A 17,323-nucleotide genomic window follows, 5' to 3' on the forward strand; every position below is an offset into this window, starting at 1 on the left:
TAAATTCTGTATGTCGGTGAACCAATGGCGTCTGGGCCTAGCAGGAGCTAATAGTCTCACAGTTCCACTTTTTCCTAAGGACCCTTGGGAGGAGGAAAATCGGAGGAAAGAGATACGCCAGCTTGAAGTCCCATCTCACTGCCAGTGCGCCCATGAATGCGGCTGAGGGGTCTCTGGTCCTGGACCCGTACCTGGGGACCTTGTGATTGTGAAGTGAGGTCATGAGGTCTACATATGGTAGGCTCAATTTGTTCACCAGGAGTTGAAAAAACCCCGGGTGGAGAGCCCACTTTCCGGTGTGTATGTCCTGATGACTTAGGAAGCCCACTTCCCAGCTGAGGACTCCTGTGATAAATATTGCCAAGATAGCTGGAAGATGACATTCTGCCCAGATCAGAACATTTGTCACTTCCCTCATGGCTGAGTGACTTTGCGTGCCTCCTTGATGATTGAGATAGGTTACTGTGGTCGCATTGTCGGACTGGATCTGGAGCAGGTCCTGCGCCATGATAAGCGTTTGTATACTGCTTGAAGCCCCAGAATGTTTATGGCCAGATGACTTTCCTGATTTGTTCATCTTCCCTGAAAGGTGTGATGAACTTTCACCGCCACCCATCTGCGAAGACTGGCGTCCGTGGTGAGGAGCACCCAATTTGGAATCCAGAATGGGCAACTTTTGTCCAGATAATCCTTTTGTAGCCACCATGTGATAAGGATACTGTGGGACCGCATTAGATGATACTGTCCATTCCAATGGGAGATAATCAATTGCTACAGAGGTCTGGAGTGGAACTGAGCATATTCCACCATATTGAAGGTGGATACCATTGACCCCAAGACCTGCATCGCTGATAGAGTGGATACCCTTACCCGTGCGAACTAGCAATAATAGGGCCACAATCTTGTCCTCTGGCAGAAACTCCCTTTGTGCCTGAGAATCCAGAAGAGCCGCCAGATGTACCACCCATTGTATTGGAGACAAAAAATATTTATTCCAATTGATTATCCAGCCGTGCTTCTGTAGGCAGGCAATGGTCAGCTGGAGATGGTGTTGTAGAACAGCCGGAGATTGTGCCAAAATAAGAAGGTCGTCCAGGTATGGCAGTATTCTGATTCCTTGACGCCTGTGGTAGGCCGTCATCACTGCCATTATTTTGGTGAAGAATGGAGGGGCCGTTGATAGACTGACGGGCAGTGTCTGAAATTTGTAATGTTGTTGCAGGACAGCAAACCGTAGAATTTGTTGGTGGGATGGTGTAATAGGCACATGCAGGTATGCATCCTGAATGTCCAGGGAAACCATAAAAATCCGAAGGTTCCATTGCCAAAATAATTGATAGAAGAGTCTTCATACGGAACTTGGGTACACAAATAAACTTGAGGGTTTTCAGAATTAGAATGAGACCCATTTGGTCTCTGAACCAAAAATAGATTGGACTAATAACCCTTTCCTTGTTGAACCAAGATTATCACCCCTGCCTGCAGCAGGGAGTAAATGGCTTCCTGTAGGGCCAGGGCCTTGATAGGCTCTGATGGGGGAGTTGTGCAAAAAAACTTCTGGGGAGGATACCTCCAGAAAGTGAGAGCATACCCCTGAGAGACCACTTCACGGACCCAGGCATCTGTTTGTTGCCAGTAGTCCGCAAATTGAAGAAGTCGGCCTCCCACCCTGGGATCCCCCAGGAGGAGGCCCGTCCCATCAGGTAAAGGGTTTTTTGTCCAGCTTAGAAGCTGGACATCAGGCTGGCCAGGACCTCTTAGTTTGCTGCTTGATGGTCCTGCATGAATCAGACGGACTGGAGGAAGACTGTTCTTTTGCTCGTCCCTGAGATCGAAAGGACCGAAAAGAAGACTGCTTTGACTTTAATGTTGCGGTTGATGGCAGACCTGCAGATTTTGAAGCTGCTACAGTAGCCACTATCTTATCTAATTTTGCTCCAAATAGTATGTTTCCATAAAAAGGTAAGGATTCCAGAGCCTTCTTTGACCCCGTATCTGCTTTCCAGGACCTTAACCAAAAGGGCTGTATGAGCTACAACCGAGGCTGCCGATGCTTTAGAAGCTAGTAGCCCCGCAACTATTGCAGCTTCTCCCAAATAGGAGGAGATTCTCGTATGTGGGAGATATATGTCAGCTGTTCTCTAGTAGCATTTGGTAGAGTATCTTCCAATGCCCCTGTCCATTCTTCAACAGTCTGGGATACCCAAACCCCAGCCATAGCTGGTCGAGTAACAGCTCCAGACAAAGAAAATACTGCTTTAAGACATGTTTCAATTTTTCTGTAGAATCTTTAAGAGAAGATGCTGATGGAATAGGCAACGTAGCATTCCTGACTAAATGTGTCACATGAGAAATCCGTCCTACTATGGATGCTCACTTCATACATTCAGTAGCTGGGAAAGGATACAAATATGCTATTCTTTTCGTAACATGGAATAGTTTATCCGGGTTACTTCATGCCTCTTCCATAAGTTCAGTGAGCTCAGATATAGGAAATTCAGCTTTTACCACCTTCTGGTGTTTAAACACTGGAGCCTTCTGTCTAGGAGCTGGCTCATCATCCTGTATATTTAGGATTGATTTGACCGCCCTCACCAAAGAAGGGACATCCACTGTAGAAGGATGGTCCTCCTCTCCTGAGAGAGAGACTGGAAAAGAACCCAGCACATCATCTGATTCCTCTGATGATGCGTCTGAAACTATATGCTGAGCAGACTGATAAAAAGATAATGTCCGCTTAGTAATTGTACGTAGTGTGGGTGCTCTGGATAAAGTGTGTATATTATTATAATTCCCCTAAAGGATATATTTCAGAAATGGCTGTACAGTATGTCAAAATTGGATTGCATTAGCTAAACAGAGCAAATGGCCACGTGACAACTAGCCTGTGAAGACAAGCTTCATGGACATAACGTCTGCTCTCACTCCAGGTGGCCCTGCTCGAATACAGCAAGAGGGTCATTTGTAGCACCTTACATTAGCAGGCTTCCTACAATAAAATACCATCAAAGCCAAGAGTGTTATCTGAGGTTTGGGTCTTGTAGCTGTGCTAATTTGCATCTACACAGGCCCTGGGAGAACAAAGACCAGTATTTTGGAGCCTGAAAAGGGTGGGGGCTGCTGGGGCATGAGCAAGTCATGGAACTATAATGCTCAGCATTCCACACTGCTAGGTGTTCACTTCTAGGGATAGCTGAGAGCGAAGAAGTGCTCCCCATGTCGGTCTATGGTGGTCTCCCTCCACACAGATTCTCTAAGACTTCAGATCAGTGTTATCTCTGTGCTCTAATGAATTCACGTGCCTGTAGAGGCTCATGCTATAATTGCGTAATCACTGTGACTTTAAGTGAGATTTAAGTACACCATTTCTCATACACACAATACGCACAATTGCGCTGTTAACTATTCACGTATTAGCGAATGCATAAGACCCTGTATGAAAACGCTGAATATTAGCTCCATGCACACGCATCTGCCCCAAGTTAACTAGCGTCTTTACATCAAACCCCACATACTCACACATTACATATTCACATACAAGGTTCCATAAGCTTTAAGGTATAAGATTCAAGTATGCACATTTACTATAATTGCTAAGAAATAAAGATTATTTCGTAACTAAGGTTTTATACGTGATAAGTAAGCCATGTTTGGTATTGTACTGATGCGTACTCTCTCAACAGTATTCCGGTAATATCGATGGAGAGATCGCAACATACATTCTCAACTTATGGACCGCAGAGACTTCAAGCAACAAAATGTACATTATATGAACAACTGTTAGGATTTGCATGAGGCGGGAAACCAGAGACCTCCAGTTGTTAGAGGCTGGACTGTGTCCATTTGAACCAACCTGTTAAATTCCTTGTAACATATGCCCTCTCGTTTATTACCAATGGTATTAGCAACAAACTTCTCTATTGTGTTGTTTATTCCTGGGGGGTATAAATATGTGTTCTCTTACCCTGTGTTCCTGGTCTTTATGCTGAATGCTGATTGACGAGGGGTTTCTTGCTGATGTCTAACATCTGGACCAGAGAGCGCTGCGTATGTATAATTGTACTTGGGTCTGTATAATCTATTTGCGCTAAGATTATATGAGGATCATAGCGTGTAACTGCTGTACTTTTACTTGAATAATACTTTGTGCTTTGGAACCACAGGCTCTAGGTCTGGAGTCTTTATTTACTGTATGACTGCGTACGCAAATTAGCGTCATCCTTAGAGGTTTATATTCAGGATATTAGAAGGTATAGGCAGGGGTATATAGAGGTTCAAAGACAGTATCGTTACACGTGAAAACGCAATCCGGCGAATGCAAACCAGGCGAAAAGTGCTGTCGGAATTTGGTAAATCAGCCTGACACCCCCTATAAGATGCACTAACATTGGGGACCAATGTACATGCCCCTGAATAGCCCTAATAAAGCTGTTTGGGGTACTTAAGGGGTGTAATTTTCTTTTAATTAGCGTCTTTGCACAAGTGGTGAAGAATAGCATTAAGCAGTTTTTTGGGAGAAAATAAGTACTCCTGTCAAATTTGGGGTACCTGAAAATGGGTGCAAGCATGTTTTAATGTCTTCAAAGTGAACTTTTAAATAATGCGAATTTGCACCCCCAAAAATGCACCTGCACTCCCCAAAACACTTGAACCCTTAGTGCACCCCCAGTACCTTATTTCGCTAGTTTGTGAACTTGTCCCCCCACTTTGCACTTTTTTGCCCCCAAATTCAAACTACTTTTTGGGGGCAAGTTTTTTTAAGGTTTCTTTGGCGGGCTATCCCCACATTTGCACCCCCAAACAAAAATTTTGCACTTCTTCTCTCCACCTACTCAGAGGCAAATTTTTTTTGCCTATTACATTGCCTTTTCGCGTACATGAAAAGCGGATGGAATTGAAAACGGCAATACTTTTCCGACAGGCGAAAAGCCACAATCGGCGATACTTTTTCACGGATCTCGGCTTTTCACACCTAATTAAATATGGCCCTTAGTTGCAATGGACCCTGAGTCAACTACTCAAATCTTGGTAGGATATAGAGCACTATATACCTGATCCAGGGGGGGAGGTATACAGGAAGACTGACCCAAAACCTACTGAGACCAATCCGCTTCAGCAGAGCACTGATAATGGGCTGTGAGCGTCTCATATGCACGAGGAGGGTAGGAGGAGCAACCCAGATGCAGGAAAACCTATGATGGATCTGCATCTGGGTCGGGGGAGGACTGCCGGTGAAGAGCCTATCTCTCCTAAGCTGCGTCAACCAGCCAGGTACGCTGGCCTCATGGCAACAGAAGCATCTGCTGCTGATCCCCAGGCATCAGACGATAAGGCCCCGGTGGTTTAGTGATGGAGTGGACGGTCCCAGGCCCTCACTGAAGCGGCTTTCGGTGCATCTTCAGCGCCGGAAGCAAGGTCTACCACATGTGATTCCCCGTAAGCAAGGAATCGCCTTACCTGTCATCTTCGTGCATCCGGTTGCAGTCCGGGCCCCAGCGTCACTACTATCAAGCTCTGCCGTGGCCCGCCGAAAGAACCAGAGACGTTACTGGTGTAGTGGCCTGGCAGAGGTAGACAGAGTTGCAGTGCAGGCATTTATTACGCTTACCACTGCTAACTCTATGACATAGAAATAAAATACAACATCAAATTAAAGCTTGGGACTGCCTGAGCAGTCCCCCTGTTATAAAGGTGCGTCTGAATCCTGCTGAACCAAATGAACAACTGAATGCCTGTGGCCAGGGGCGGGATATACAGTCAGGTGCATAAATATTGGGACATGACAGAATTTTCATATTTTGGCCTCTATTCACCACGACAATGGCTTTGAAATGAAACAAATAAGATGTGCTTTAACTGCAGACTTTCAGATTTAATTTGAGGGTAATTACATCCAAATCAGGTGAACGGTGTAAGAATTACAATGGTTTCTATATGTGCCTCCAACTTTTTTAGGGGCCAAAAGTAATGGGACAAACTAAACAATCCTAAATCTAACTTTCACTTTTTAATACTTTGTTGCAAATCCTTTGCAGGCAATTACAGCCTGAAGTCTGGAACGCATAGACATCACCAGACGCTGGGTTTCATCCCTGGTGATGCTCTGCCAGGCCTCCACTGCAAATGTCTTCAGTTCCTGCTTGTTCTTGGGGCATTTTCCCTTCAGTTTTGTCTTCATCAAGTGAAATGCATGCTCAATCAGGTCAGGGGATTGATTTGGCCATTGCATAACATTCCACTTTTTCGCCTTAAAAAACTCTTTGGTTGCTTTTGCAGTATGCTTTGGGTCATTGTCCATCTGCACTGTGAAGCGCCGTCCAATGAGTTCTGAAGCATTTGACTGAATATGAGCATATAATATTGCCCAAAACACTTCAGAATTCATTCTGCTGCTTTTGTCAGCAGTCACATCATCAATAAATACAAGGGAACCAGTTCCATTGGCAGCCATACATGCCCACGCCATGACACTACCGCCACCATGCTTCACTGATGAGGTGGTATGTTTTGGATCATGAGCAGTTCCTTTCCTTCTCCATACTCTTCTTTTCCCATCACTCTGGTACAAGTTGATTTTTGTCTCATCTGTCCATAGGATGTTGTTTCAGAACTGTAATAGCTTTTTTAGATGTTGTTTGGCAAACTCTAATCTGGTCTTCCTGTTTTTGTGGCTCACCAATGGTTTACATCTTGTGGTGAACCCTCTATATTCACTCTTGTGAATTCTTCTCTTGATTGTTGACTTATACACCTACCTCCTGGAGAGTGTTCTTGATTTGGCCAACTGTTGTGAAGGGGTTTTTCTTCACCAGGGAAATAATTCTTCTGTCATCCACCACAGTTGTTTTCCGTGGTCTTCCGGGTCTTTTGGTTTTGCTGAGCTCTCCGGTGCATTCTTTGTTTTTAAGAATGTTCCAAACAGTTGATTTGGCCACATCTAATGTTTTGCTATCTCTCTGATGGGTTTGTTTTGATTATTTAGCCTAATGATGGCTTGCTTCACTGATAGTGACAGCTCTTTGGATCTCATATTGAGAGTCGACAGCAACTGATTCCAAATGCAAATGTCTCACCTAGAATCAACTCCAGACCTTTTACCTGCTTAATTGATAATGAAATAATGAGGGAATAGCCCACACCTGTCCATGAAATAGCTTTTGAGTTGATAGTCCCATTACTTTTGGCCCCTTAAAAAGTAGGAGGCACATATAGAAACTGTTGTAATTCCTACACCGTTCACCTGATTTGGATGTAATTACCGTCAAATTAAATCTGAAAGTCTGCAGTTACAGCACATCTTCTTTGTTTCATTTCAAAGCCATTGTGGTGGTGAATAGAGACCAAAATATGAAAATTCTGTCAATGTCCCAATATTTATGAACCTGACTGTATGTTGAGGAGGACCTGGAGCATTCTGGGAGATGAAAGCTTAACTGTTTGGTGCCTGGATCACTCCAACCACATTATCCCCATGGTATCCCTGTGGATCTCTATGGACCCTAATTTAAATGTATTACATGTAACAGCAAGGAAAATCCTGAAAATATTTGCCTACACCTCTATACATATATTATTCTCATATTGCATGGGTCTCCTTGTGTCTATAGAACAAGATTATTAACAGTAAGATATATGCATACTTGCCTACTTTTGAAAATTACTTTGAGGGAGATTGCTGATGGCTGCAGAAAGCGTCACGCACAGCGCGGTGCGCCGTTGTGGGGGCAGGGTCTGCTCCACCCAAAGGGCGTGTCTAACTCCACCTATGGGCGTATATATTCCTATAAGCTGACGCCCTAGCTCCCCCACTGACATTAATACATCTCTACCCTGCCATATTGACATTAATAGATTCCCACCCAGACACACATATTCATTTATATGACTAGAGTCACACACACATACACAGTCGCACACATACATCCCATGAATAAATTCACACACACACACAGTCTCACACACACATCCCATGAATAGATTCACACACAGTCACACACACACATCCCATGAATAGATTCACACACAGTCACACACACACACACACACATCCCATGAATAGATTCACACACAGTCTCACACACACACAGGACCACATTCAGAGTCGGTCCGGGGCCGGATATGCAAATGATGCACTCGCAAGTTGCGTCCCTAAGATCGGATCTGAAGCTGGCCGACCAAGGGGAGGAAGCGGCCGGAAGACAAAAAAATACGCCCCCTTCTCGTACCCATTACACGTCATCTCCGGGCATATAAGGATTAATCGAGACCATCGGGAACCATCGGAACTGGTCGTAGAGCTTAAGGTTGACCATGCCCTCTCTTAAGCTCTACGATCATGTCAGTGTAAATCCTCCCATGTCACATGTGCCATGACGCTACTTTGTTAATTATGCACTCCCATAAAACGCCGTTCGCATAATTAGGCACGCCTACGTTCGGATCTCCACTCCCCCGTTTTCAAGCACCTTCCCCTGTTACCGCCCACAAACGCCTCATCCTGTCACTTAAACTACCAACCCGGCTGTGTTCAAGGAGAGAGAGATTTCTGATCGTAGCAGCTAGTTTGCGCACGCGCATTGCAAACTTTACGCATGCGCAGTTTAGCGAACATCGGTGGCGTACGGCCGTGCGGCCGCTACGACCGATTCTGAATGAGGTCCACAGTCTCACACACACATAGTCGCACACACACATCCCCATGAATAGATTCATACACACAGTCACACACACACAAACAGCATACTTACCTACAATGCTGGGCAGCTTTCCGGGAGCAGCAGGAAGGGACCTGCTGCTCTCCTCCTAATGCCGTCTATCGGCTGGCCCCGCCCCTTTACAGAAAACCCCCGTGATTCGCGGGTCCGTGAGGAGGGGGCGGGGCTAAATGACGCGATTTGCCTAATTTAGCCCCGCCCCTTCCCGACGGACCCGATAATTTCAGGTAAAATCTCCCCATCCTGCCCACTTCACTAGGAAGTGGGCGGGATGCGGGAGATATGCCTACTCTTCTGGGATCGCGGGGGGTTACCCGAAAAATCGGGAGCCTCCCGCGATTCCCGGGAGAGTAGGCATGTATGTCACACACAGGGCTCTATTTACTACAATCCACATAGTGAATGCAGATTGTAGTGTGATATTACCGAGTGAATTCGCAGTGCGAATTCAGGCAATATCACAGGGATTTACTACAAATCCCTTACAGGGACAGAGCTTGCGATAAAGCTGTGTCCCTGCAAATCCCCTTCGGAGCCTTATCATCTATGGGCAACATCTCCACTTCTAAAAACCCGCACTAGAGTAAATATACCCCTAGGTCTCAGAGTCTAATACATAATATACAAATATATTAAAGACATAGGGCCTGATTCAGACCCACTCGCGAGCGGCTGTCCGCTCGCAAGTGGGTCGATGGTGTGGACTGCGCATGCGCACGACGGAGGGAGCTCCGTCGTGTGCATGCGCGAGACGCGATGAGCGAAGGACTTTCCTTCGCTCGTTGTGTCTGATCAAAGGGGGCGTGCTGTCGATGTTGATTGACAGCACGCCCCCTTTGGTGGGCGTGCCGGGGGCGTGCCTCCCAGACGGAGGTGTTCCTACCGTCAGAAGCCGGCCCCACTGACATCACTAGTGATGTCAGTGGGAGTGATTTTGGCTCTGATAGAGTCAAAATCACTCCGGGCCTTGCGGTTGAGAAACTCAACCGCAGGCTTCGGCTCGCAGTGGCGATGGTCGCGATGGTCCAGACCATCGCGACCATCAACCTGCACGCTCGTATATGCTGTGGGTGGTGACCCACAGCTATACGAGCGTCCAGGAGGACGCTCCATAATTATGGAGGTGGGCCCTGATTCAGAGCGAGCGCTCTGGTCAGAGCGTCCGGCTCTGAATCAGGGCCATAAATCACAGAGTAAATGGCAGAGCACAAATAATACATAGGGCCGTATTCAATTAGATGCGAAAAGCCGAGATCTGCAAAAAAGTGTCGCCGATTGCGTCTTTTCGCCTGTCAGAAACTTATCTCCGTATTCAATTCCATCCACTTTTCGCGTATGCGGAAAGTCAATGCAATGTAATAGGCAAAAAAGATGCGCCTCTGAATAGCAGGAGAAAATAAGTGCAAATTTTTTATTTTGGGGTGCAAAGGTGGGGAACCTCTCAGAACCCTTGGGACAGCCCCCCAAAAGGACAACTGCGTCAAAAAATTCCAGCGAAAAACTGAAGAACACCCCAAAAAAGTACATTCATTTTGTGGGCGAAAAAGCACAAAGTGGTGGGACAACTTCAAAAACTAGCGAAATAAGGTTCTGAGGGTGCTCTAGGAAGGAGTCAAGTGTTTTTGGGATTGCATGTGCTTTTATGAGGGAGGAATTTCACTTTTATTAAATCTTCACTTTAGAGACATTAAAATCATTTAGAGGTACCCCAAATTTGCCAGGACTACTTATTTTCTCCAAAAAATACTGCTTTATGCCATTCTTCACCACTTTTACAAAGACGCTAATTAGAGACTATTGTACCAACTTAAGTACCCCAAACAGTTTTATTAGGACTAATCGGGCACTACTACTACATTGATCCCCAATGTTTCTGCATTTTTTTGGGGGGGGGGGATTAAAGGCTGATGTCCCCGATTCCGACACCACTTTAAGCCAGTTTTGACTCCGTGTGTCGCCGTTTTCGCATCTTTTGGAATTGAATACGACGAATAGCGGGTACGCGCATGATAAGTTTCTGCATCCAAAAGACGTGGTGTAGGCGAAAAGTCCGGCAGGCTGAACTTTATTGCGGGTGCGAAACTAATTCACAAAGATGTCCCTGTACCTTCTGCTTTCTGCTTCCAGGGAGAGGACGCCAGATGAGAGAGGGACAGGGGACTATGCTGATGGAAACAACAGGAAAGTGAGTTAGATGGCCCCTGGTATCACAGAGACATTGCAGAGGCCAAATGCACCCTGGAAGGGCTGCCCACATAGAAAAGGAGGATATCTGAGAGGTGAGTGCAGAGTGAGGTTTCCTGTTGCTGCGAGTGGCGCTGCTACAGGACACACGTTTCACCTCATGAACTTGTTCACCTGTAATTTTCCTTTTGCTGGTGGCTACATTTTAATGAAATACAGATGTATAGGTATATTTTTCGCCGGAGATTGATTCATGCAATTTTGATTTGTACCATTTTTTGTCCTTGTGTGAAGGACGGACTCGCCAATATCAAGAGTCTAAATGCCCTACTATTTTAGATAAATATAAAAATATACCTCTTATTTTGTATTTATCATATTTCAATTATTAAATTTTGTACAATTTTTTCACAAAAAAAGAGTGCCCCAAAAAGGAATTTTCTTCTTTCTTAGCCTGCTGCTAAAATATTTTTACTACTGAGTATCACATACTTTATTACGGGGAGCATCGCTAGGGCGGTAACTAAGGTAGTGTGACCAGTGCCTTGGCACAGGGCACCGCAGGGCAGGGGGCGCTGTTTGGACCTGTCAAGTTTCCTGTTTATTACCATTCTCACTTGCAGCGTCCTCTTCTTTTATCCCCAGCATCTCCTGGCCTCTCCTATCTCTCCCCTGGCCATTCCCCATGAGGCCATGGCCCTTTTTCAGGTGCACTATCTTGTGTCCCTATTTATAAAATGGGCAGGGTGGGCGCCAATGCTTTCTCTGGCACAGAGCATCAAAAAGTCTAGTTACAGCTCTGAGCTGCATCGCCAACCACCTTATTTAATTTTGACATTATGTCCAGTCATCATATGAACTAGTTGGTACATTACCCTATAAAATAGTGTTTGATGTGTTGAATCTTGTGCGGGATCACCCCCTACTTTTTCATTATAAATGGGAGGGGCAGACAGACAGGGGTAACACAGATGGGGTAGACAGTGAGAAAGGAGAAATTGGTTTTTAAATAGACACTCTGATCTGTAAGTAAAACCACCTTTCCTGTGGTCTAGTTTTACCTTGCGCAGTCCACTGGCCAATGTCTTTTACAATTTGGGTCTTTCTGCCCAGGCACAAGCTGAAAAGTCCATGCATGTGCAGTAACAGCAGCAAAGTCTCAGGGAGGAATCCTCCAAGAACTTCCGCATTGCAGAAAAGTCACTGGAGTCTTTGAAAGCCAGATTGCGCGATAAGTATACATTAACCATCCTGAGATGGGGTTATGTTTTTCCTGAAACTGCGATAAGCTTAGTTTATTGAGGTTCATTAAATTGATTTCTCATTGATTTCTCAGAGCAGGCTATTGGGCTGCTATGCATTGCGCAAATACGGACTCCAGGAGGAACTTGAGATTTCACTGCGGTTTCCTTATTCTTAAATTGAGAAATGGAATGATAACTCCTTTTTGCAGCATGTGTGCCAGTAAAAGTGGTTATCACTGCTTGATACATATACCCCTAAGCTTGATATAGTTTACAACTCAATCTGCAATTTATTTTACCTGTGTAACTAAAAAAAAAAAACCACACAGCTCTGTGATATGCTATCAGGTCTAGACTGGCTATTCTGTGGTCTAAACATGGGACTTACATGGGCTGTTTGTCCTTCACATACACTCTGAACAAGATATAAAATGAGCTGAACAGCCTTCTCACCACTGTAGCTAACCGCACTAGTTACTGTAGACCTACCACCAAGAACCAGTCAATGGTTTCTAAATTCAACAAGGAATTTGGGTACTCTGGTTTCTCAGAACAGGCTCCCCATTACTGCAGCAACCTACCGGTGTCACCTAAATCTGTCATGTTTCCGAAATCTTTCAAAACTTCTGTTATCCAGCTCTATAGGCATGGCTGGAAGTGCAATAGAGCATTATGAAAGGACATCTGCCGTTTTTGAATTTTTCACACACTGTTATATGCTTAAAAATTGGATTAATCTAATTATTTTATATACACTGAATATAGAATGCAAGCAGTGAGATGTACTAAGCCTTGGAGAGTGATAAAGTGCGGAGATATAAAGTACAAACCAATCAGCTCCTAACTGTCATTTTTCAAACAGCCTATAACATGACAGTTAGGAGCTGATTGGCTGGTACTTTATCTCTCTCCACTTTATCCCTCTCCAAGACTTAGTACATCAGGCTGAAAATTGATAGTTCCTCAGAGTTTTCTTATGTTTTATTTTATGTGCAATATAAAATCTTATTCAGAGTAATCTCTCTTAGTAAGGCAATCACTTGCTGCAGCATTCATCGCTGAAATATAATTATTATTATTGATATAATGAAACTATGTAAGCAACTTAGTAGGCAATGATACTTTTACATACCACCCAGCACTTCAACTAGCCAAAGAGGGACACTTAAGTTTAGAGTATTTGCGTTCCAGCTACACACTTATTATGGACACACCTTGGCAGAGTGTGAGTCTCAGTGTAATGTAAATCACAGTTTGGGTGCATAGAATAGCACATAATAGATTGCTAAACATATTATTAGATATTATTTAGAGCAACACAGGGAGAGATATTTAGTTTAATATATACTGTACATGTGAAATAGAAACCATTCTACTGTAAGTGTGGGATTACATAAATAAAACAATGCAGTTACTTAATACAGTCAGGTATATTCCCCTGGAACCATTCCTATTCTCCTGTATACAGCAGTAGATTTTCTCTTCCAATGCAGGTAGGTAACCTATAACAGTAGATTTTTTGTGGGACTACATATGCTACAAGTTACTTTGCCTGGCAGGGTATGCTGGAATTTGTAGTTATACAATTGCTGATGAGCCAGGGCATGCCTGCTTCTGTTAGCATTCCACAGTGAGCTTTTTCATAATTGTCCCATATTAATCCTCAAACACTTAATACTGTAGCACATATGACTTCTCTGTAGAACGATGTAAAAATCAGATCCACTTACCATATCACAGAAGCTACAGGGTCACTCCAGTATGTGGTAAAAGGTTCGTTGTAAATGAGGAACAAACAATCTTCCATACAAGACACTTGAATTTTGTAATGTCTTTAATTTGTGGGCTGGTTCTAAAACAAAGGGAAGCTGTCACTGTTTCAACATAGTGTGTAATTTCAGGAAGTGAGTGAATATCTGAATGTTTAGTCTAGGCTTTGGTGAATTGAATTTCAAGTGATGGATTTTTTCTGTTTGTGCTTTATTTATATTTAAGACTACAGAGGGCCTGATTTAGACTTACATGCCAATGCAGTTGGCAGCTGCTATGCAAAGATATACTAATGTCACAGCCCCAGGAGATGTATTTAGACGCCGACCTGCAGCTTTGCAAAGCCAAGCATTCGCTTAAAAAGACGAAGCATCAGTCATAGAAGATTCAATTGTTGCAGTCCTGTGTGAGTCTATGGTCCCGCAGAATGGGCGTGGGAATTAAGACTCCGGAGCCATGTTCCTTTTGTATGAGATCGCAGTTGCAGGGTGAGACACACTGCGAATACATAATCACTGAGCAACTATGGTATTGATCCTTGACACATGCGCATTTCAACTTAGACGCATGCTTGGTTTACTGATAATCGCTTAACTCCCTAAACATTGGAATAGCATAGTACTCGGAATGAGGTCCACAGTGTAGCTTTAGGGAGAATATACCTTCAAGCCTCATGTATTTTTACATAAATCTCTACATTATTAAACTTTTATTGTTGTAATAACTATAAATCCACATCTAGAGTACAGGGGGTACATTTACTAAGAATAGAGTCTGGTCGAGTGTTTTTTTTATTTCAACTCGATTAGCATCACGGAAACTCGGGTGATATGAGGCTCCTCAAACTCACAAATTTACAAAGAAGTGAGTTTAGCTGAGAGTGAGATGGTCGATGGTGAAGCAGGTGGAGATTTCTCCCCCAAGTAGCAAGTTTGGAAGGAGATTACTCAACCAAGATTGCAGCGTCTTTTCCCTGCAAAACTCTCCCGAGCAAGCAGCCTGCACATATCAGTAAGATATGTGTAAGCTGCTTGTGTTTGGTACCTGTAAAAAGACGGGTTAATTGTGTAAAAAAAAAAATTGACATGAGCCACCCCCCCAAAAGCCTAACCAACTCCGGATTTGTCAGCCTGTCCTGGTAACTAAACTTACGGGGAACAAAACGAGTAGGGTTGCACTGTAATTTAGGTAGCAGCACCAGGCTGCGGGGCCAGTCCTGGTTTTAATTATAGGAGGAAAAAAATGCGTAGGGTTCCCCCTATAATTAAAACCAGCACCAGACCCAAAATGATCGGGGTGTAATGCCACAGCCTGGAGACTCTATTATCAGGTCTCAGGGGAGGTGGGGACCCTCTAAAAAAGGGGCTCTTCCCCGCACCCCTGGGCTGTGGGTAATAAAGTGTTTTATTGAAAGAAAACTATTGTATTTTACAGTGGAACTACAGGAGCCAGCATGCCTGCCCTTTGGCACTTGTGGAACTACAAGTGCCAGCAGGCAGCCAGCACCCGTACCTCCACTGTAAAATAAATAGTTAAACAAAGACACAACACATGCACCTTTAACAGTACAGCTTTATTACACACATATATCAATCACACATACTTACCTGTACCAGCCGGTCTGCCCACTTCTCCAAGTAGATATCCGTGTGGAATGACCTGCAAAAAAGATTGTATAATCACGTCCATCCTCACGTTGGTCTCTGTAGCATCCAGGGGGGTCTTTGCAAAAAAACAAACTGAGTACCCGATCCATATACTTACTGTACCAATAGCGGTGTATGTGTGTGACCACACGGATTCGCTCCGGTTTCTGATAATTCCCACTTGGGCTGTTCAGTGAGTCAGGAGCTGGAGTCAATCAGCAGCCGCTAACTATAGAGCAGCTGCTGATTGGCTGGTGGCTACTGACAGTTCGGGAGCCAGTTAGCGGTGTATGTGGTCACACGGGATGTAGTCAGGAAGCCGGCATTCTAAATGCTCACCGCCGGCTTCCTGACTGTCAAAACCCAGCAAGGTACTAACGACAGGCGTCGAAAACCCAACGCCCATCATTAGACCTACGCCAGGAACCTGAAGCCCGGCAAACCGAATGAAGGTAAGCCGGGCGCCAGGTGTGGACAGCCGTGTTTATGAGTGTTAGGTGTCAGAGCTCCCTGGGGGACTTAGAGTTAGGCACCCCCCTGGGAGGGTTAGGTTTAGGCTAGGGGAAGGGGGAGTTAGGGTAGGGTAAGGCACCCCCGGGGGGGGAAGGTTAGGGTTAGGCACCCCCGGGTGGAGGTTAGGGTTAGGCACCCCTGGGGAGACTTAGGTTTAGACTGCGGGAACGGGGGGTTAGGTTTAGGCACTTAGAGGGGGTTTAGGGTTAGGCACTAAGGGGGAGGTTAGGGTTAGGCACCCCTAAGGGAGGGTTAGGGAGGAAATTAGGGTTACTGTAGTTATACTTACCTTATTAGCGATTGGGATCTTCAACCCTGCCGGGCTTCTGCTGTCGGCCGGCGATAATACATACTACACCCGGTCACACACATACACTGCTAATGGTAAGTATATGGATTGGGTACTCGGGTTTGTTTTTTTGCAAAGACCCCCCTGGATGCTACGGAGACCAGCGCGAGGATGGAGGTGAGTATGAGAGAACTCACTTCCAAACTCACTCGAGTTTGTCGTTAGTAAATTTGCGACATGAAAAACATGCCTAAACTCACGTGAGATTGCAAACTCACCCTAACTCGATTCTTAGTAAATTTACCCTCAGGTGTCTATTGAGCCTTTTCTCATATTTTAATCTTTGCTTTTTAGACTATAGTAAGTTTAATCTTTGAACCCAGTGCTCGCCTGTATTGGGAGTCCCAGGCCCTGGTACTGATTAGGGGAAATAGTGAAAAGAATGTAGAGGTGGAGAAGATACCCATAGTAACCAATCAGCTTCGGGGTAGCATTTATTAAGTACATTCTATAAAGCTGATTGGTTGCTCTGGGCGACTCCTCCACTGGTCCAACTCTCCACTCTTTTCCCTGCCCGATACATCTTCCCCTGAGTAATGAGGGATACAGTACTGACAATAAGAGGACACCCAGTACTGCATTGGGTGCTGCATCTCAACATGTCTGAGGAGCAGAGGAGGTTTAAGAGAGAAGAGGGACCATGTGCAGCCTCCAGCATGCAGTAGACTCTTGCTTTGTGCCAGAGTTTACTGCATATGCTCAGGTCTATGGGAACACAGGGCCAGATTCAGACCCGCTCGCGAGCGAAGGACGCTCGCAAGCGGGTCGATGTTGGCCGAATGCACATGCGCACGACGGAGGGAGCTCCGTCGTGCGCATGCGCGAGACCCGGTGAGCGACGAGGAATACGTCGCTCGGGGTCTCGCACCAAAGGGGGTGTGCTGTCGATGGTGACTGACAACA

The 17,323-nt window shown here is 45.0% G+C and overlaps 1 protein-coding gene across 2 annotated transcripts in view; it reads right to left on the reverse strand.

The window, feature by feature from the left end:
* Positions 1 to 13,952, reverse strand: part of LOC148481816 (uncharacterized) — a 99,496-nt gene extending 85,544 nt beyond the window's left edge. For both annotated transcript variants that reach the window (XM_088452982.1, XM_088452983.1), the window contains exon 1: positions 13,873 to 13,952. In XM_088452982.1, the coding sequence (XP_088309108.1) occupies positions 13,873 to 13,875 (3 nt within the window). In that variant the 5' untranslated portion in view covers positions 13,876 to 13,952. The remainder of the gene's footprint in view (positions 1 to 13,872) is intronic.
* Positions 13,953 to 17,323: the final 3,371 nt, after the last annotated feature.

Source organism: Taudactylus pleione, unplaced genomic scaffold, assembly GCF_031769625.1.
Source record: "Taudactylus pleione unplaced genomic scaffold, aTauple2 ptg000560l, whole genome shotgun sequence".
Taxonomy (NCBI): domain Eukaryota; kingdom Metazoa; phylum Chordata; class Amphibia; order Anura; family Myobatrachidae; genus Taudactylus; species Taudactylus pleione.